We start from the raw sequence: 21898 nt of genomic DNA, 5'->3' as shown, positions 1-21898 counted from the left end.
TTGCATGTTCTCCCCGTGACTGCGTGGGTTCCCTCCGGGTACTCCGGCTTCCTCCCACTTCCAAAGACATGCACCTGGGGATAGGTTGATTGGCAACACTAAATTGGCCCTAGTGTGTGAATTTGAGTGTGAATGTTGTCTGTCTATCTGTGTTGGCCCTGTGATGAGGTGGCGACTTGTCCAGGGTGTACACCGCCTTCTGCCCCAATGCAACGGGGGTGCAACGAGGGGATGGATGGATTGTGTTTGATTTATTTTGATGTGTAAATTGCTTAACCTGTTGTTAATCGATTAATTGGATTGGAAGTGCTTTATTGTTGTATGTTAATTATTGTTTGTTCAAATTAAAAAATATATATTTTGGGGATGTAACGTGAAAATAGCTACCTATCCATATCACTTCTTAATCCTTATTTAAAAATCGGAATTCAGTGAATTAAATTATAAGTATATAAACAGCTTGGCAGTATGTTTTAATTTTTTTGTTCAGTAAAATGAAATGTATAACATTTACAGTGGGATATTCACTGCTATTCAGGGGTCAGTTTTACAGAGGTGGTTTCCGTTTTCCCTGAACGCAACATTTCATCTCGCGAGATTTTGACCACAGTAAGGCTGTACGTGGCTGGGTGGTTCAGGAATAAAAACAATCATAATCAGGTTTTAAATATATACATCGGTAATGACCGCAAACAAAAGGCAGAGTTAATGACGTGTGGAGATACATGTTTTTACAAATAGTGCTTGTTTTGTAATGTTTATTTAGAATTATTTGGCCAACCGGCTGTAAGAGCAGCTGTAAAAGGAGAGTTTGTTGCTCACCCAGCAGCCTGCCAGCGAGTAATGGCGGAGAGTATTTCTTCTGGTGACTTATCTGTCCTTCCTCCGCCAAGGACTCGTATCTTCAAGATCATCGTGATCGGGGACTCGGGGGTCGGGAAGACCTGCCTCACCTACCGCTTCTGTGCCGGCAAGTTCCCGGAGAAGACCGAGGCCACGATCGGGGTGGACTTCAGAGAGCGGTTGGTGGACATTGACGGCGAGAAAATCAAAGTAAATACTTTAATATTAGTGGTACATGTAAATTCACGGTGGCAGAGGGGTTAGTGCGTCTGCCTCACAATACGAAGTTCCAGCAGTCCTGGGTTCTAATCCAGGCTCGGGATCTTTTTGTGTGGAGTTTGCATGTTCTCCCCGTGAATGCGTGGGTTCCCTCCGGGCACTCCGGCCCCCTCCCACTTCCAAAGGTATGCACCTGGGGATAGGTTGATTGGCAACACTAAATTGGCCCTAGTGTGTGAATGTGAGTGTGAATGTTGTCTGTCTATCTGTGTTGGCCCTGCGATGAGGTGGCGACTTGTCCAGGGTGTACCCTGCCTTCCGCCCGATTGTAGCTGAGATAGGCGCCAGCGCCCCCCGCGACCCCGAAAGGGAATAAGCGGTAAAAAATGGATGGATGTCAAACATTAACATTGTATTGCTGTTATTTGAACTATTTAATTAATTGTAGAAAATCAACAATGTTATGAAATACACAGCAAGTTCATGGAAGATTCGTTCATATAAATGTTCTTCTTTTCGCAATGATTTTATGTTATTGTTAGTTGGGCGATTAGGTGGCGACTTGTCTAGGGTGTACACCGCCTTCCGCCCGATTGTAGCTCAGATTATTTGGTAACAGTAGAAAAGAGCATCAGACACGAATACAAATAGATGGAATAGACATCGAAAGGGTAAAAGAAATCAGATTTTTGGGAGTATTAATAGATGATAAAATGAACTGGAAATCTCATATACAAAACATACAACATAAGGTGGCAAAAAATATTTCAATAATGAATAAAGCAAAATACGTCCTGGGCCAAAAATCACTTTATATTCTCTACTGCTCGCTAGTGTTACCATATCTGAGTTATTGTGCAGAAATATGGGGAAACAACTACAAATGTGCATTAACTGTGTTACAAAAAAGATCGATTAGAATAATACATAATGTTGGATATAGAGAACATACAAACCCTTTATTTATTGAGCCAAAAATATTAAAGCTCGATGACTTGATAAAATTGCAAACAGCTAAATTGATGTACAAAGTAAATTATAAACTGCTACCAAAGAATGTACAACAATTCTTCTCAACTAAAGAGGAGGAATATAACCTTAGAGGAAAATGTAACTTAAAACATTTGTATGCCCGTACAACACTTAAAACTTTTAGCATATCAGTATGTGGAATTAAATTATGGAATGGATTAAGTAAAGAAGTTAAACATTGTACTGATATGACCCAGTTTAAGAGGATGTTTAAATTAATAGTGCTTACAAAGTACAATGAAGAAGTACTATGAGAAACACTTTCAAACTTATTGAAAATAAGATATTCTTCATCTTAGTATGTTAATAATGACTGATATAATTAAGTACATGTTAGAAAACTGCTGTGTTACTCACTCACAGATGTCATTTTGCTATTTTGATATTTTGCTGTAAAGAAGGTCAGTGAATGAATGTATATATTGTGGGCGCTCTGAAGTGGAAAAGGGGTAGGATTAAATAAGCTTTGCTTCTTCGTACTCCTTTTTGGACATGATGTATTGTGTATTGCGAAATGATGAAATTAACTGATGTATAATGTTGTATGTATGTCATGTTCGAAATAAACTAAGAAAAGAACCAGCACCAGCGCCCCCCGCCACCCCAAAGGGAATAAGCGGTAGAAATACATGAATGGATGGATATTTGGGCGATACAAGAAATGTTGGTATCGAGCCAGTACCAAACCGATACAGGGTCAGTATTTTTGTTCCGTTTCATCGTTTCATATTAAATGTTTCCTGCACGACCACATAGTCAATAAACTCTTTCTTCATTTTTTTTACACAATATTACAATACATTTTTCATTCCATCCATCCATCCACCCATTTTCTACCGCTTGTCCCTTTCGGGGTTGCGGGGGGTGCTGGAGCCTATCTCAGCTGCACATGGGCAGAAGGCAGCGTACACCCTGGACAAGTCCCCAACTCATCACAAGGCCAACACAGATCAATCAATCAATCAATGATTATTTATATAGCCCTAAATCACTAGTGTCTCAAACGACATCCTCAGTAGAGCCCACATAAGGGCAAGGAAAACTCACACCCAGTGGGACTCACACCCAGTCGGACGTCAGTGACAATGATGACTATGAGAAACCTTGGAGAGGACCGCATATGTGGGCAATATCTTTGTAAACATAGTAGTATCGACTAGATACGCTACTGTGCTTGGTATCATTACAGTGGATGTTAGGTGTAGATCCACCAACAGCGTTTGTTTACATTTTGACGCCGTTGAGCTACGGCATACTTGCCAATCCTCCCGGATTTTCCGGGAGACTCCCGAAATTCAGCGCCTCTCCCGAAAACCTCCCGGGACAAATTTTCTCCCAAAAATATCTCCCGAAACTCAGGCGGAGCTGAAGGCCACGCCCCCTCCAGCTCCATGCGGACCTGAGTGACGTGTATTAAGAGAGTGTCTGCCCAATGACGTTATAACTGTAGAATGATCGAGGGCGAATTTTTGTTTCTGATGTGGGTTTATTGTCCCAGCGCGGTAAAACAACACACAACAACAGCAGTCCGTTTTTCGTCTACCATAAAGCAGTGCGTCTGCCAAACAGCAATGTTTATGACACTCTCAAACAGGACAATACTGCCATCTACTGTACATGCATATGGTTAGAAAAACAAGGATGGACAATTCAACACTTAACTCAACAATGAGTAGACGAGTGTTGTGTGTATATGTGTAAATAAATGAACACTGAAATTCAAATATTTATTTTATATATATATATATATTTTTTTTTTTTATATATATATAGCTAGAATTCACTGAAAGTCAAGTATTATCCATCCATCCATCCATTTTCTACCGCTTATTCCCTTTTGGGGTCGCGGGGGCCGCTGGCGCCTATCTCAGCTACAATCGGGCGGAAGGCGGGGTACACCCTGGACAAGTCGCCACCTCATCGCAGGAATATACTCCTCCCCTCTTAACCACACCCTAGTCTATGTAACACATGTAAATGTGTGTAATAAAATATATATTTTTTCTACAGATCCAGCTGTGGGACACAGCGGGCCAGGAGCGTTTCAGGAAGTCCATGGTGCAGCACTACTACCGCAACGTGCACGCAGTAGTCTTCGTGTATGACATCACCAATGCTGCTAGTTTCCGCAGCCTCCCAGCGTGGATTGAGGAGTGCAAACAGCATGCTTTGGGAACGGAGGTGCCCAGGATCCTGGTGGGGAACAAGTGCGATCTCCGAGACGGTGTGCAAGTGGGAACAGACGTGGCCCAACAGTTTGCAGACTCTCACTCCATGCCGTTGTTCGAGACCTCAGCTAAGAACCCCAACAGTCAGGGGGGCTTGAGCACGGGTGACAGTGACCACGTGGAGGCCATTTTTATGACTGTGGCTCACAAGCTGAAGTCTCAGAAGCCTCTGGTGTTGAGCCAGCCTCCTGTGGGATCAGGAAGCAGCATCAAACTGAGCTGCAGAAGAGAGGACGGAGCTGATGTGTCGCAAGGGTGGACCTGCAGCAGCTGCTGATTTGATGGACACGACTCAACAAGACAATCATGAGGACATAGACTTGTTCTTTAAAGCCATAAAAACATGCCGTACATTGTGTTGTTGTTTGGGTAGAACTGGTTTAGGTTGAAGGGAGAAGAGTGTGACAACGTGGTCATAAATCAATTTAACTGTGACTTGTGCTCTTTGGCCTCTGACAAGCTTTAAACATTCACTTCTTCCTCCTTTCTGACTGGAGTGTAAGACACAGTACACGTCAGCCAAGCATCTTCTGCTTCTCACTAAAAAAGTGCCCACAGAGGTTGGATTCCGCCACAGTAATTAACAAAACGTACACATTTCATTTGCTTTTTAGATTTTTAGTCCAAAGATATATTTCTCGTCATTGTAGTCAAGACAGAGCCTTCCAATTAAGTGCCAGAAGTTATCGGTTTGCATGCTAGTTTGTCTTCAGCTTCAAGATGTTGTTTATCCTGATTGAAGGGAGCTTCAGTTTGTTTACACTAGTTATTCTTGTATCATACAGATTGATGCAACAATGTTTTTTATTGGCATGTGGTTATTTATTATGAGAACAAAAGCTTTATTTTTTGAGTTTTTTTGCTCTGCTTTGCTGTATGTATATTTTATGTACATAATTTGTAATTAACATTGAGGAATAAATGCAAGAATCCCAAGTAATTAAAAAACAAACAAAAAAAAAACAACTGTTAAATAATGAGGTGCAAATACACTGAGTAGCCTGAAAGGGCTGTTTACAACCTTTACATGGCTGCCTAGAGGGTGCTCATTTTCCAAAGTGTTGTAAGCCTTATATTTTGCCTTCTTCCGGCTTTAAGCACCTTAACTATGTTCCACGTAACGCACACACAAATACACATGCACACACTAGGGCCCCTAGGCTTTGTGTGATTCTTAAGAGGTTTTTTTGTGTGGCCCCATTTCAGTTTTTACTATTACTAGTATAACACATTAGGGCAGTGATTCACAAACTGTGGTATATTTGCCATTAGTGGTACGCCAAAGAATCACTTGATTGAATATAGGAAAATAAAACACTCTAAACAGTGTTACTGTTCAAACTGTGTGTAATGTTACAGTGGCCTAAAATAATAAGTATACTTATTAAATAAAGACTCTGCCTTGTTTTTAATGCATACTTACAATACTGTATTTTAATATTGGTCATTATGGTGATATTTGGAGAGCAACGTTTTTTCTGAGGTGTTACTTGGTGAAAAAAGTTTGAGAACTACATGCACTAGGGGCTGTAGTGAGTATTGTAATACAGTGGTCCTTCTCCACATTGTGTTTCAAAGTTTCATAGCTTGTGACTATGTGGGCGTTACTGTACCTCATGTATAGATGGTTTTAATGATGCAAAACATATTTAGAAAGTCGTAAACAGATTTTTCTTAATGCTTTAGCTACAAAGATATTGCATTTACAATTAATTCCTACTTTACAGATTTTAATTTATTACGGTAATTTAGGGTTTTGCTCTTAGTGACCAAAAGTAGATTTGGCTATGGGAACCTTAAGTGTGTGCATAAAAAACACAACCAACAAAAAAACAGCACATATACTGTATGTTTATAATTAGATATTAAGAAACAATGTGTTATTGTTCCACAAGTTATGTAAAGATGTGTGTTCGTATTGGCTGTTACAATGTATGGGTTTCACCCGGTGGGATTTGAGGGGTGCACCCAGGGGTGCACTCAGGCAACACTAAATTGATCCTTGTGTGTGAATGTTGTCTATCTGTGTTGGCCCTGCGATGAGGTGGTGACTTGTCCGGGGTGTACTCCGCCTCCGTCCGAATGCAGCTGGGATAGGCTCCCCGAAAGGGACGCGGTAAGAATGGATATATGGGTAAATAATCATGTATGAACAATAAACAAAAAAGACTACATTGACAACTACAATTCTGTTAAATTCTATATATTAAATAGTCACATGTTTATAAAAATGTATACTGTATGAAAAGGTACAATAATAGTTCAATCATATCGCCTTCCACAGTATTCAGTATCATTGAATGTATATTCTATCGGAACAACAACATGACTGCAAATTATTTGTTGCTGCTCTTGGACTGATTTCGTGTATGTGCGCGCTGTGTGTGTGCACGAGACGGTGGTGAGCGACAAACCTGATACAAGACATTGATACAACGTTGATGATACATACAGGTCCTTTTAAAAAGGAATTCGAAACAATGTTGCAAAATAGTTGTATTTGTAAATTGAGTTGTCTATAAATGTTCTCGATCATCAAGGTGATTGTTATCTCAGGACATTCAATCGATTGCAACTGGACTGTTTGGTATTTCTTAGAAGACGTATCGCCTCTCATCCGAGTCGGCTTCATCAGTTGGTGCTCATAGACTTAGATTGGTCAGATCAGTCCTACTACATGAAGTCGACTCGGATGAACGGCGAGACGTCTTCTAAGATAAACAAAACAGTCCAGTTGCGATCGATTGAATGCCCTGAGGTAAATTGAGTTAATGCCCAACGTTGGATTCAAGTTTTAGTTTGGGAAATGACCAAATTTCAATAGTCAAATCAATGTCAGAACCAACATTGATTAAACATTGTCAAAAAGCATGTTGTATGTAAGTTAGGTTTGAGTTGCTCAATGTCAGGACCTAATTCAACAAGTTGTCAACGTTTTAATCTCTTGTGCCTACTGGGTTTCGTCAGACCAACGAACAATTTTTAATCCCTCTAATTGTCAAACATATACACATTTAGAAAGTATATGTTGAACTACCAATAGTAATAAACTAGCAGGTGGTGTTATGTTGGTTTTTTTTGGTTTGAAAAATGTATCTTCAGGCAAGTTGCAAACAGCTACTCTAAGTACTTACAGAAATACAAAGAATGAGTAAAGAAAATAATCATGAATGCAGGAATAAAACATAACAGCCATTAATACTCCCATTTGGTTTATTTCTGATCGTTTTTACTGTTGCAAGAATCTGTGCTGCAGAAGTGAATAAATATGATTGAAGTCCTCTTTTTTTGACTTAAGCATGTCATGAAGTTTGATATTCGTGTTAGACAATGTCAAAGTATCAAATCATGACGTTCCTTTAGACGTGAGCTTGCATGCAGTTTTGGATGCTTCTTTTTGCAGGATTTTGAAGTGGCTACAAGATGAGTCAAGGCGAGATGGAAGTCCTTATTTGGACAGTCGAGCTCTCAACCAGAGGGAGAGAAGATCCTCTCCTCTGCTTTAGGCAATGAGGAAACACAAAAAAAGGTAAGATAAAGCATTATTTTCATATCAACTCTGCATGCACATAACAGTGGCAGTAAATTCTACCAAAGCAGCTTTTTTTATTAAGCTAATTTTATGCTTGCTCGTGTGCGGGTGTACTTAATGATATAACCAATTCATCTGTACAATGTTTTTGAAGGTTTTTTTTTAATGTCTGGGAAAAATGGTGGTGTCAACTTTAAGATACAAATTTAAAAAATAAAAATTTTTTCAAAGATAAATGTGATACTTTCTAAGAGGGTCATGGTTTCAGTTGCAATCTGCAAATAGCCAGCTTGCAGACAGACTAAAAAAACAGGTTAAATACGGACTGTGGAGCAAAATTAAAACACAAAGCTTGTGATACTGAGATCAATAGGTTGGGAGTTCAAACCCCGGCCGAGTCTTACCAAAGACTATAAAAATGGGACCCATTGCCTCCCTGCTTGGTACTCAGCATAAAGGGTTGGAATTGGGGGTTAAATCACCATAAATGATTCCCGGGCGCAGCACCGCTGCTGCCCACTGCTCCCCTCACTTCCCAGGGGGTGATCAAGGGGATGGGTCGAATGCAGAGGACAAATTTCAACACACCTAGTGTGTGTGTGACAATCATTGGTACTTTAACTTTAACTTAAACATTTTTCATACACCACAAGGAATGGTTTTAAAAGTAAAAAAAAAAGAAAGTAATCATAGGTCCCCTTTAGGTCTGGTCGTTGTTAATTATTTACCATGACAACTTTTTATTCGGTTCTGAAAAAAGAAGGAACATTAAGTTTTACTAACTTGTGAATGTCATTGAAATCCGTTAAAAAGAGAGAACATTTTTTAAATTTAAAAAGTTCGTATCAATGCAGGCACATTGTGTTGTCATGGTGATGTATTGTGTGTTTGCACGCTACAACAGCTTCTTCTTCCTAGCTGGGTGTGAATATTAATCTGTAGATAAAACTTTATTGCACGTATTATTAAAGCAAATCTGATGTTATTTTGATTCTGTGAAGCCGTGAGGTCAGAGACAACTGTGTGTTTGTCAGAGAGTCACGGCTGACAGTATGACATTAACGGTAAAAAAATCAACGGAATCTATTGATAAACACTACATTACAGGTGAAACTAAAATAAAAATTAGAGTATGGTGCAAAAGCTCATTCGTGTTAACTCAACTTTAAATACTAAACTAATATGTAATGTGTCATTATATATCAAGCATTTGATATAATTTTTATAATCATTCCTTACATTTTTTGATAACCCCTTCTCTTCATCAAATAAACCATCAGTAGCTTCTCCATATTATAATGGATAAATGTCCGCTGTTTGGACACTCTGGCTGGCACTACTGACACTTCTCTATCAGTATGGTGCAGACTTGCAGTGCTTTGCTCCAACTGCTTCACCAAGTTAGTTAGCTCCTCATGTTTTTGATGATTTATTTCTCTAATTCAATGAATATCACCCACTTATTTTTCTCAGCACTGTCTTCCACACTCACTCTCTTTCTTCACATTCCAAGTTATGTCTATCTCTAGCTAGAAACTGTGAGCAAGACTGCATGCTCCATGCATCCATCCATTTTCTATCGCTTGTCCCGTATGTTTTAGTCGGATTTTCCTTGGGTAAACTTGGTTTACTGTGACATTTGCTACACTAAATGGTGGGGAGGCTCCTAAACCCAATTTTTGCTTGCAACCTAAAGCATACCAAATAGCCAAAAGCTTGAGGTATTCCAGGTACCAAAAAATAAACAATCCATACATGATTTTAGGTCAGGTGTGTCAAACGTAAGGATCAGGTTTTATCCGGCCCACGGGATGAGTTTGCTAAGTATAAAAATGAGGCAACATTTTTGAATGAAAGAAACTGCTGTTCTAAATGTGTTCACTAGATGTCTATGTAGATTATGCTAAATATGTAAAAAAATAAAAAAATAAACCACATGATGTTAGTAAATCAGTCGAGGAAAGTGAGTAAACTACATGAATAACATCCTGTACTTTGATATTTATTGAATTTTTTTATCTTCATTGATTAAAAATTAACCCCGTTGAGTGGACTGATGAACATTATCACATCATTTATTCAGAAAGTATAAATAACAACAAATAAAGGTAGAACACTATTAACCGCAACAAGTTAGTTTAAATAAAACAAGACTATGATTTGTACATTTTCATAATGTGCTTGTTCTTTTTTTTTTAACAAAGAAAACAATCTAAAGTTGTCTCTATTTTTAGGTTATCGTGCCGTGATTTTACTAGTCCGACCCACTTGGGAGTAAATTTTTCTCCATGTGGCCCCCGATCTAAAATGAGTTTGACACCCCTGCTTTAGGTAGAACCCCAGAATAAATAGTCAACATTCCTATCAGAGCTTGGTGGTTACATATTTACTTGTTAAAAACAATCTCACGTCATCAAGTCACAAGATCAGTCTCAGGACAATCTGCTGTACGGCGGCAGTTTAGAGGATGCTCCCAAATCCTCCTGTGTTTTCCCACAGTCTGGAGGAGACTGAAAAGGGGAGTTGAAGAGCCTGTCGTCACTACCAGCTGTAAGAAGAACAGCATGACAGACTAATTAATGGTTGACATCCCGTCTTCAAAACAATGGCGGTGACCTTACCTTGCCAGGTACACACCATCTCAGCATCGCCTGGGTCACACTGTGGAACCAGCGTCTCCTGTAATGCACACTAGAAGTGAGCACATGAACGAGGCCTACATCAAGACTAAAAAGAACTAGAAATAAGACTGAGAGTATTGTTATTGTGAAGGTACATGACAGTGACTACAATAGAGACAGTATTTGTTCCTACAAGTCCGGTCCGAGCGTCGTAGCATCCACAGCGGGGGAGACTACAGCAACCCGCATAGGCGATGAGAGAAGAAATGAGCAGGCTGACGAAGCAGCTCAGCAGTATGGTGGCATTAGCGCCCTTCACCATCCTATGCAGCACGAACGTCTGTGTCGAGACAACACGCCTGTTTGTCGTTTGCTTAACTTAAAACAACAAGATTATTCTTGTTTTTACCACTTCAGGACTGTCGTGGTGGTGGAAGACCTCTTTATCTTCCTCTCCGTAGGTCAGTGTTAGACAAGCGTAGCCCAAAACAAACACAGTAGCCACGCAAGACAGCACCGCTGCCGCCACCATCACGCTCACCTGCAGCAACACAGCAGGGAAATGATAGTGAATATGCAATATTGATTTGACTAAAAAAAAAAATCCTAGTCCAATGTGCACTGATAATTTACATGACTGCATTTTACAGTTGCTCTTTGAGATCATATCATATTTTATGGGTTACCAATGCGTTTGCTGCAGGTTATAAACTGCTATTAACATTATTGATCCTACTACTAAGGTATTCACATTATAATTTGTTTTTTTGTATGTATTTTAAAAGTAAATTCCAATGGCTGTACGGACATAATTTGTTCATAAATGTTCTTGTAGTCAAACAATATTTTCCAATATTATTAGATGGAATTTTTAACTGACATATTTCGACTGTCATTTGCAGTATTCTTCATTATTTTGCAGGTAAAGAAGGCCAGTAATGTGGTGAGAGTAGAGCTAGACTCTCTGGCGGTGGTGTCAGAGAGAAGAAGTCAAGCAAAACTCCTAGCCATTATGGACAACACATCCCACCCATTACACTCGGACCTTGCAGAGACAATGAGCACATTCAGTGGAAGGCTCAGACTCCCAAAATGCAACACGGAACGACAAAGGAGGTCCTTCATACCGACAGCTATCAGACTGTATAATGCATATATTCCTTCTTGATTGCACTTAAATGTAGAATATATGTAGGACATATTTATATTATTCATATATTGTATATTATATATATAATATATCAGGGATAGGGAACCTATGGCTCTAGAGCCAGATGTGACTCTTTTGATGACTGCATCTGGCTCTCAGATAAATCTTAGCTGACATTGCTTAACACAATAAGTAATGAATAATTCCGCTGGTAATCACAGTGTTAAAAATAATGTTCAAAATATAAAACATTCTCATGCATTTTAATCCATCAATCCGTTTTCTACCGCACCTGTTCAAGAATTCGCATTAACGGTAATAAGTATTTGATTTATTATTGGTTAGCTTCAGAATAACATTGTTATTAAAAAGAATAAGAGACTTATAATACTCAAAAAATGTTGGTATTACTTAAAAATGCACACATTTAGTTCTATTCTGTCACACCTATGGATCATGTTTTGTTTTGTCATGTTATGTTTTGATTTTGGACATTCAGTCACGTTTTGCACTTCCTGGTTTTGTTTGTTTCCATGCCAACTCATTAGTTTTCACCTGTCACGTCCCTGTTCTCAGCCTCACACCTGTTTTCACTAATGATCATAGCTATTTAAGTCACTCTTTTTCTTGTCTTCGTCCTGGGATCTTCACACATGCACACACGCTACCCTTGCTGCACCTCATTCACGCCCTCGATTATCTGCTTCATGCCTTGCAATGCTGTCCATTTTGTCCACGTAAGTTTTTGTTATTCATGCCACTGCGCAAGTGTTTTTGTTTCATGTTTGTAGTTTATAGCCTTTGTGCTAGTCTTTTGTTTCATAGCCCAGTTTTTTGTACCGCCATGGTGCGCGCTTTTTGTTGGTTCCTGTTTTTAGTTTTAGTGTTACATTAAAGATGTCTTTACCTTCACGCCGTTTCCACTCCATTCGCTTTGCACCTCGGGAAAACAAACCAAGACCAAGTCCAAGCCTGACATATTCAGTGTTAAAAAATATTATATGGCTCTCACGGAAATACATTTTAAAATATTTGGTTTCTAGGCTCTCTCAGCCAAAAAGGTTCCCGACCCCTGTAATATATGATACATACTAAATGATTTATTATTATTATTGTCTATTGTGAGCAAACTGTGGTGATGAATTTCCCCCAGGGATCAATAAAATACTTTCTATTCTATTCTATTTAGGCGTGGCCTACTAAGCAGAACTGTCAAGTCTATCTGATTGGTTGGTAATAACGTCATCTGGATTTTATGGACCCCAACGATTGCATTATATAGATCTTTAAGTGGATTAGCCCCACATATATACCAGTACGGTGTGAAATTAGATATTTGCATAGAAAGATTTTGTAAATGTTTATTTACATAGCTAAATTGTTCCCGGTAAAACGGCTGATCAAGTCAAGTCATTGATGTGTTTAATCATCCTTAATTAGATTGATTTTTAGCCTACTTTATACCTGCATTATCCTTTACATTAGGGTTGCTTACACTTTTTCTGCAGGCGAGCTACTTTTCAATTGACCAAGTTGAGGAAATCTACCTCATTCATATTTATAATTTATATTTATTTATTTATGAAAGAAACATTTTTGTTAACAAGTTAATGGTGTTTAATGATAATACAAGCATGTTTAACACATATATATTCCTTTCTTTCATGAAGACAAGACTATAGGTTGGTGTATTACCTGATTATGATGACTTGCATTGATTAGAATCACAGTGGTGCTGATAACGTCCGCATTTTCAAATGGAGGAGAAAAAAAGTCTTCCTTTCTGTCCAATACCACATGAAAGTGGTTGGTTTTTGGCATCTCATTCGTTCAGCTTCCACATTCGTTTTTATACACTTTCTTATGAGAGTAGCATATGTGTGTGTGGCCTTTTAATGTGTTGACAGCAGGTGAGTGACGTCAGTGAGTGTGTGGGCGAGAGAGGAGAGGGAGCGGTCGCTGAGGGCGGGGGAGTGGCTAGTGTTTTTGTGTGGAATTTTGACTGTGTGTAAGATGTAAATAAAAAGTCACGATTTTCAACTAATCGCTGGACTCCTCATTTTGCCCTGTAGTCCGGAATTGTGAAGACCCACTGCCAGGTAAAGTGAAGGGTGTTACCCCGAGAATCCTTTGGGCCTGGAAAAGTGTCTCCCTTACGCTCCTTTACTACGGTCTGGGCGCCGGAAGCAGGAAAGGTGCTACAACTTTAATAGAAATACATCGTAATCAAACTCCATAGCTTGCTAGCTTGTGCAAGCTAGCTTTCTGAGACTCTTATTTTGTTAGCACAGGCAGGATGAAGCAGGTCTTTTATGGTGAAGACAGGAACTGTGCAGTCGGTCTTTAGAGTTTTGATAGCAGGTACGGCCCAAGAGTCTGTTGAAATAAAAAGTATTCCTTTCGTTCTGTCAGTGATTTTTTTTTTCTTGATAATGAGCTGGCAGCAGTCAGCGTCATCTCACAAGACCCTCGGGTGCCGAGAATGTCAAACAACTGACGAAAGTGAAGTCTTGGTAAAGATTGATGATTGCTCATTTTTATGTCTATTTTTTTAATGCCTGGCTTGCGATCGACTGACACAACCTCCGCGATTGACCAGTAGCTTGCGATCAACGTAATGCCCACCCCTGCTTTACATTCTTAGCCTTTCCATCCTTTTTTAACTGAGCTATTGTGTGGAACAAGTTCCCTTGTGGATCAATAAAGTTTGTCGAAGTCTAAGGAAAAGACTCTTGTTTTTTGATAAAGTTTGGCTGTTTATCAGAATACTTCTTCCTTGTACTTTGTAAACACTTTGCGTTTTAACAGTTTCTTAAAGTGGATCATTTTAGTACATTGTTTGATTTTTCTCCTTAATCCAATCCAATATTTAGCTGCTAGCGAAAACAAATCCATAGATTAGTCGCACCTTTGTATAAACTGCAGGGTTCAAAGCTAGGATAAAAAGTAGCGACTTCCAGTCCGGAAAATACGGTTATATATTGTAAGAATCAGTTTGTATTGAGAATTATGTTTGTTAAATGAAGAATCGATTCGGAATCAAATCATTTAAAGAATCTGAAAGAAATTGAATTGTGAGTAGTCAATAGATTCACATCACTAATGATTATACAAATTTACTTCAGGGTATAACATTTGTAATGAAAGAATGACAATAATGTTTCTTGTATATAGTTAAACATCCTCAGCTTTATGTTAAGGCGGACCTGGCCGTATCACCAGTCTGTGATCATTAATACAGATAATCATTACATACCTAATGCCTTGCAATGATAACTTGTCGATGCTCCTTTGAGCTGCCAGTTACAGATGACTTGGTTCTACCTACTGAACAGGACACTTACCAGTATCGAGTTTTTTCTTTGAGAAGCAAATAAAGCCAGAACAGCAGGACAAGCCATTATCTGAAAAAAGTTCACAACCAGGAGTAAGATGGCAAACAGACTACCGTAAGTTTACACAAAGTGATTTATCCATCCATCCATTTTCTACTGCTTATTAATGAATTTTAACAGCTGTCATTTTGCATCACAATAGAGTGAAACCTATCTTTTCTGGATAAAAAACTTCAGATGGTGAATCGGGTTGCAAAATAGCTGTTCCTGTATACGTGTAATATGTATTCGGGGCCAATGTCTCTAGATAGCAAGGTCTAAGTATGTCTCGTAATGAACCGCAAATATTTCTCCGTTAGCCATTATGATAATTTTCTCTATGTTATATATATATATATATATATATATATATATATATATATATATATACACATATGTAAATATAAAACATGTATGTGTATACATTCGTTTCATTTGACCACAGAACTTTCCTCCAGAAGGTCTTGTCTGTGTCCATGTGATGTCAGATGAAACAAAAACTTAGCTTTTTGGCCACAATACCCAGCAATATTTTTGGAGGAGAAAAGGTGAGGCCTTCAATCCCAGGAACACCATTCCTACCGTCAAGCATGGTGGTTGTCGTATTTTGCTGCCAATGGAACCGGTGCATAACAGAGAGTAAATGGGACAATGAAAAAAGAGGACTACCTCCAAATTCTTCAGGACAACCTAAAATCATCAGCCCGGAGGTTGGGTTTTGGGCGCAGTTGTGTGTTCCAACAGGACAATGACCCCAAACACATGTTAAAAGTGGTAAAGGAATGGCTAAATCAGGCAAGAATTGAGGTTTTAGAATGGCCTTCCCAATGTCCTGACTTAAATGTGTGGACAATGCTGAAGAAACAAGTCCATGTCAGAAAACCAACAAATTTAGCTGAACTGCACTAATTTTGTCAAGAGGAGTTGTCAAAAATTCCACCAAAAACTTGTGGATGGCTACCAAAAGCGCCTTATTGCAGTGAAACTTGCCAAGGGGCATTTAACCAAATATTAACATTGCTGTATGTATACTTTTGACTCGGCAGATTTGGTCACATTTTCAGTAGACCCATAATAAATTCATAAAAGAACAAGACTTCATGAATGTTTTTTGTGACCAACAAATATGTGCTCCAATCACTCTAACACAAAAAAATAAGAGTTGTACAAATATATATATATATATATATATATATATATATATATATATATATATATATATATTATATATAAATACAATGATATAATTCAAATATTGTTTGGAAAGAATGATCATGTATTTGTTACAGAGTCCCTAAAGGGACATGGAGGGAAAACAATGTTTTCCGAGATCTCGCAATACTTTTTGCGAGATCTACCCATCATCCTTGGAAGAAGTTTGATTTCTATTTTAGTATTGGCCTAACATCGAGAGACATCTAATCGTATTACGGTCACACAACAGAGCACAATGATGGGTAGGCCACTCTTCCATCGCTGTATCTGTTTCACTTCCGGTTTACCATCGCTGTGTCTGTTTTACTTCCAGTTCACTGAGATAAGAAAAAAACCTTTTGCAGGATCTCACAAAAAGTATTGCGAGATCTCGCCAAAGTATTGTGAGATCTAGCAAAAGTATTGCGAGATTTCGCAAAACATCCATGTCCCTTTAGGGGCTCTAATTTATTGCATCCATACTTTTTTTTCTTCTTTTTTTTTTGTACTTAAATTCATATGTGCAGCTCTAGTCATTGTTGATTTAAGTTGCACATTAGAGTTACAGGGAAAAAAGGGAGTTATTCGCTTTCATAAAAACGTTATCATGATGATATTATGATATGATAAATTGTCCAAAAATGTTTTGATAAAGTTGTTATTAAATACTTTGTGTTCCCATTTGCTTTTAACAAAATAAATCATGTATTGTGAGTGTATATTACCTTTTTGTATTTGTATCTGAAGCAGCAATAGGTATCCTCCTTGACAACGTACTTTGTATGATCGCATTCATTTTGTCCTAAAGTCCAGTTTAGAGAAGTATTTCATCTTGGATACAGTATATAATCCTCTATATTGGCCGAAACATTTATTTAATTCAATTTCATTCCAAGAAATTAAACCATATTTTTGCATCTGACAAAAAACACCCACAAACGCTGGCTTACTCTAATAAAAATGCCATGTTTGTTATAAGTATGGTTTAAAAAAAAAAAGAAAAGAAAAAAAATGCCTTTTTCCGCTGGAGAGACCTGTGTCTGCTAGCTTGAGCGCCCCCACTTCTCCCAGTGTGGCGGGTCAGAGTAATGCTGAGGCATTGAACTGCAAGTTGACAATATATCGCCCCCTCCCTTGAGCCAGAGGTACTTGCTGCCTTAAGACCTGCCTTTTCCAAGCGGCAACAAGCATGCGCCCCCTCGCATGCACGCCCAATACACACTGTTTGTAGCCGTGGAGGCACTGCCTGTGTCTGCCTCACTTCTCATCTGCTGAATTGTTTTGATCAGGAAACATGGAATTTCCGCAAATTTGACCATGAAAATTATCAAACCACACCAAAATCCAATAGAAAGCATAAACCAGAAGAGATATATTAAAATTATTTAATCGTATTACTTCGTTTTGGAACATTTCATGGTTAAGCCACCTGGTGGCAGGTGAGGCACTGCCTCACCGGACAGCACGTCACTGATTATATGTAATAATAAAAGATAAGCAACTGCATGCTGAACAAGTATAATGGAAAGAAGAAATTATACTTTGTTGACACATTATTTTCAGACTTTTTGACACCTGTGTGTGCTTGTTGAAAGTGATCAAAACCATCTTAAATAGTTCAGGGTAAATCACGATTATTGTTCAGTTTGTAACCTTATGATGTTATTACCATTAACAACACAATGAACAGGTTGCGGTACTCACCATTGCGCCCCACACCGGCGTCCTGGTGGTGCTCAGCGGGGTATCTTTGCGGAAGACGGCGTCCATGAAGCCGCATATGAGGCAGAGCGCAGCACAAGCCACTTGGAGCACGCCGAGGACAAGCACATTCTTTTGGTTGAACATGAAGTATTTGTATCGGTCCATCTTCAACACGATAATCCCTCGCTCCAAAAAAAACAATTACGTTATGCTATAAATTAAAACATACTAAATACGATACGTGCCTCTAAGGTTAAACATGTTATGTCTACTTTTGACGCCCACAAGGAAGTCGAAGGGCAGTTAGGAAGGCGTAAAGTAAAATAAAAGTCGTTTCAGTCTGTTGGAAGTTTAATCATTCACCTGCCTTTCAGTCACGTGACAATGAGACTTGGCCCTGGTTTTAGACTGTCAGGATTTCACGGCCCAATCCCATTTGGCTAACAAAACAAAACCATTTAATTTGCAATATTAGGTGAATGGAAAATAAAGTATGTAAACACACGTAATGAAATAAAGCAGTTCGTTTCCTTTAACTTAGAAATAATACATACCGAGTAAAATTATATTAAAATAGGCTTGCAATAGGGCAGTCTTTCACCCAAAAAAATCTGCCCTGAATCCCCCCAGAATTTAATTAAAATTGAGAACTTGATAATGCACATCCTTTCAAATAGGGGCTACAAACTTGTTACTTTTAACTTTTGTTCAGTGTTAAAGGCCTACTGAAATGAGATTTCCTTATTTAAACGGGGATAGCAGGTCCATTCTATGTGTCATACTTGATCATTTCGCGATTTTGCCATATTTTTGCTGAAAGGATTTAGTAGAGAACATCCACGATAAAGTTCGCAACATCTGGTCGCTAACAGAAAAGCCCTGCCTTTACCGGAAGTCGCAGACGATGACGTCACCCGTTGATAGCTCCTCACATCCTCACATTGTTTTTATTGGGAGCCTCCAACAAAAAGAGCAACGACAATTGCCCCATTAATTTGAGCAAGGATGAAAGATTTGTGTTTGAGGATATAAATAGCGAAGGACTAGAAAAAAAATAAAATCAAGTAAAAAAAAAAAAAGTGATTGCATTGGGACAGATTCATATGTTTTAGAAACATTTACTAGGATAATTCTGGGAAATCCCTTATCTTTCTATTGTGTTGCTAGTGTTTTAGTGAGTTTAATAGTACCTGATAGTCGGAAGGGTGTATCCACAGTTGTCTTGAGGCCAGTGTCTGATGGAAGTCGACGGCCGCTGTACGGACGGCACAAGCTCAGCTGATCTCTGGTAAGTGGCGACTTTTTACCACAATTTTCTCACCGAAAACTGCTGGGATCCATGTTTGCTTGACCGCTCTGATCCATAGTAAAGTTTCACCTCCGGGAATTTTAAACAAGGAATCACCATGTGTTTGTGTGGCTAAAGGCTAAAGCTTCCCAACTCCATCTTTCTACTTGGACTTCTCCATTATTGATTGAACAAATTGCAAAAGATTCAGCAACACAGATGTCCAAAATACTGTGGAATTATGCGGTTAAAGCAGACGACTTTTAGCTGTGTGTATGCGCAGCGCTAATATTTCCTAACAGTCTGTGACGTCACGCGTACACTTCGCGGGAAATTTAAAATTGCAATTTAGTAAACTAAAAAGGCGGTATTGGCATGTGTTGCAATGTTAACATTTCATCAGTGATATATAAATTATCCGACTGCGTGGTGGGTAGTAGTGGGTTTCAGTAGGCCTTTGAGTGTGACCTATACTCTGCTTTTATTGCAGCAACAATAAAACAAAAACATCTCACAGATAGGGTGTTGCAAAGTGTTTAGGATGGTATAAAACCAGACACAGGTCTTTATTTAGTGCCTATTGTTGTTACGGTGAATCCAAAGTTAATGTTACATGTACACAGGTGTTCCTCTTTACCTACTACTCCTACTAGGTAGAACACCTGTTGATTTGAGTGTGTGCTTCTGCCATCTAGCTGCAGACTTTTGTATCATTCTAACATGAATAGTCGAGTGTTGACAAATAATAGAAAAAACTTCTCTGCTGCTTGCGACCCTTCATGTGTTTCGGACGCACTATTTGAGAAACCCGTGGTGGTTCTCCCTGGTCTTGCATGGGTATTCTCGCAGAATTCCAGCTCCCCCCTAGGTCTTAAAAACATACACTATTCTACTTGGCTACAGAATACACTCCATGCTGACAATAGCTTACTTTCTACAAAGCATCTTAGATATACGATCCTCAAATAACAAACATTGTACGGATAGCAGGCACATGGATTTATGTTTCCTGATTTAAATTTTGAACTAAAGTTATTCTCCGGCTGTTTTTTCTACTTGAAAAGGCAAACTAAATGATGATGTAAAAAACAATACATTTGTTCTTTTGCTCCTATGTATAAATCAGGAATGTGTCAAAACTATTTTTTTAATTCCGATATTTAAACTGAGTATTGGCCAATACCGATATTAATCCAATACGATATCAGCACCACTATTTCTTAGTGCGGATTGTTAGAAAAAGGTTTGATCAAGTGAAATTAGTCAAACAGAGAACAATGGGAGGCATGAAAAACACTAACCGTGTGCTTTTAATTATAGCGAGACTGCTACTGTTTTTTGTTATATGTATTTATGAAATCTGTTTTTTCTGACCTTTTGGCCAGGTCGCTCTTGTTAAAGAAAAGTTACTCTCAATGGGTTTTTAAACAATGGAAATGAACTAACATATTTATTATCAACCCACTGAAATTGATTAATGCTGTCTTTAAGTTGAAGTGGAGTGGTAGCTTGTGTTTTGGCAACACTTGGCGGTCACAATAATTCACAAAGTTAAGATTATGACAGTAAGTGAAATAATGCGGACACTTTTTTACTAGATATTTGCTGATATGCTTTTGTCTTGGAGACTTAGTATGTGTTGGTAATTTGCAATTATAATTGGTTGATAATATTTAATTAACAAAATACTGCAGTATTGGTTAATTAAAGACAGTTAATTAACTTGGGTGCTATTGTGTGCTTACCTGTTGAGTAGGTGCTTGCTCCTAGTAGCCGACCATGTTTACTTTTTGTGAATAACTTGACTAAAATAGAATAAAAGACCAACCTTGTGTGATTATTGGAGAACATTTACAGTGGATGTTAACTGGCTATCCAGCTTTGCACAAGTAAACAGGACTGCTAGTATCGGACATTTTATCACACATTTTACATGCAAGCCAATATAATCCGATACTTGTTTTTTTATACGGCTATTGGACCAATATCCATATCAGATTGGGACACCCTTGATGAAAATAGTCACCTTAGATCAGGGTTGGGCGATACTGGGAAATTTGGTCTCAGTCCTATACCAAGTAAATAGAATAGAATACAATAGAATAGAAAGTAAAGGCTTGTATCCCAAACCTTGATATTGATACTTGAAATGTCATCATCATTGAATAATTTGTGAATTCGCCCCTAGTCAGTTGATTGATAAAAATATAATCTCCAAATAATTGTGTATTAAATCAAACAAATCCCTTATACCGTGCTTCGACACACACTTGTTTGAGAAAAAAAATCTATCAAATCAAAATGATTGCAAATTAAATGAAAACGTACCAAAACTATAAATTTTAGAATGTGGAAAAAACAACAACATTAAAATAACTTCCATTACTTGTTGATATAAGTGGAAAAATAACATCAGCAGTCAGAGGGGGAAAACTGTCTGTCAGCAGGAGAATGCAAGTTGGACTAGAAGAGAAGCTGTGGTCTCATGAACTCAGCAAAGAAAATCAAGTCATTTTCTGGGTGCGTAGAAAAGAAACTTTACTAATCAATACTAATATTACTGAGAGCTATTCGTCTACCCCTACTTTAGATTATTAGTTGGTAGTTGAGTGAATAATTCAGCTATCCTACTTTCAAATTCTAGAAAATTATGATGAAACAAAGTTAACCTTTTTTTAACTTCTTTTATATTTCATACTGACGAAGACGCCAA

At 38.3% G+C, this 21898-nt stretch overlaps 2 protein-coding genes across 9 annotated transcripts; one reads left to right on the top strand and one right to left on the bottom strand.

The window, feature by feature from the left end:
• The first annotated feature begins 581 nt into the window (after positions 1-581).
• Positions 582-7602, top strand: rab33ba (RAB33B, member RAS oncogene family a). The gene is made up of 2 exons (XM_061901544.1): positions 582-1053; positions 4105-7602. The coding sequence occupies exons 1-2, from the start codon at positions 844-846 to the stop codon at positions 4597-4599; spliced, it is 705 nt and encodes a 234-aa protein (XP_061757528.1). The 5' UTR covers positions 582-843; the 3' UTR covers positions 4600-7602.
• zgc:113425 (uncharacterized protein LOC541425 homolog) lies at positions 7518-18304 on the bottom strand. Of its 8 annotated transcripts, none has more exons than XM_061901546.1 (7): positions 17898-18293; positions 14970-15029; positions 10885-11016; positions 10669-10815; positions 10476-10533; positions 10245-10426; positions 7518-7822 (listed from the first exon to the last, which is right to left on the bottom strand). In XM_061901546.1, exons 1-6 carry the CDS (start codon positions 18060-18062, stop codon positions 10287-10289), a joined length of 702 nt encoding a protein of 233 aa, XP_061757530.1. In that variant the 5' UTR covers positions 18063-18293; the 3' UTR covers positions 7518-7822; positions 10245-10286. The 8 variants fall into 8 exon arrangements, with proteins under 8 accessions (XP_061757530.1, XP_061757532.1, XP_061757531.1 ...); XM_061901548.1 differs by having other exon boundaries at positions 7518-7819; XM_061901547.1 differs by having other exon boundaries at positions 10264-10426.
• Between the last annotated feature and the right edge of the window lie 3594 nt (positions 18305-21898).

Source organism: Nerophis ophidion, linkage group LG05, assembly GCF_033978795.1.
Source record: "Nerophis ophidion isolate RoL-2023_Sa linkage group LG05, RoL_Noph_v1.0, whole genome shotgun sequence".
Lineage (NCBI taxonomy): Eukaryota > Metazoa > Chordata > Actinopteri > Syngnathiformes > Syngnathidae > Nerophis > Nerophis ophidion.
Note: the sequence above shows the minus strand (reverse complement) of the source record. Positions and strands in the feature narration are given on the sequence as shown.

Coding starts and splice junctions, on each gene's coding strand:
- zgc:113425 (XM_061901546.1), bottom strand. CDS start 18,062: ATGGACCGATACAAATACTTCATGTTCAACCAAAAGAATGTGCTTGTC. Junction 10,816..10,884: donor ACCACGACAGTCCTGAAGTG/GTAAAAACAAGA, acceptor GTCTCGACACAG/ACGTTCGTGCTGCATAGGAT. Junction 10,534..10,668: donor ACGACGCTCGGACCGGACTT/GTAGGAACAAAT, acceptor TGTGCATTACAG/GAGACGCTGGTTCCACAGTG.
- rab33ba (XM_061901544.1), top strand. CDS start 844: ATGGCGGAGAGTATTTCTTCTGGTGACTTATCTGTCCTTCCTCCGCCA. Junction 1,054..4,104: donor TTGACGGCGAGAAAATCAAA/GTAAATACTTTA, acceptor TTTTTTCTACAG/ATCCAGCTGTGGGACACAGC.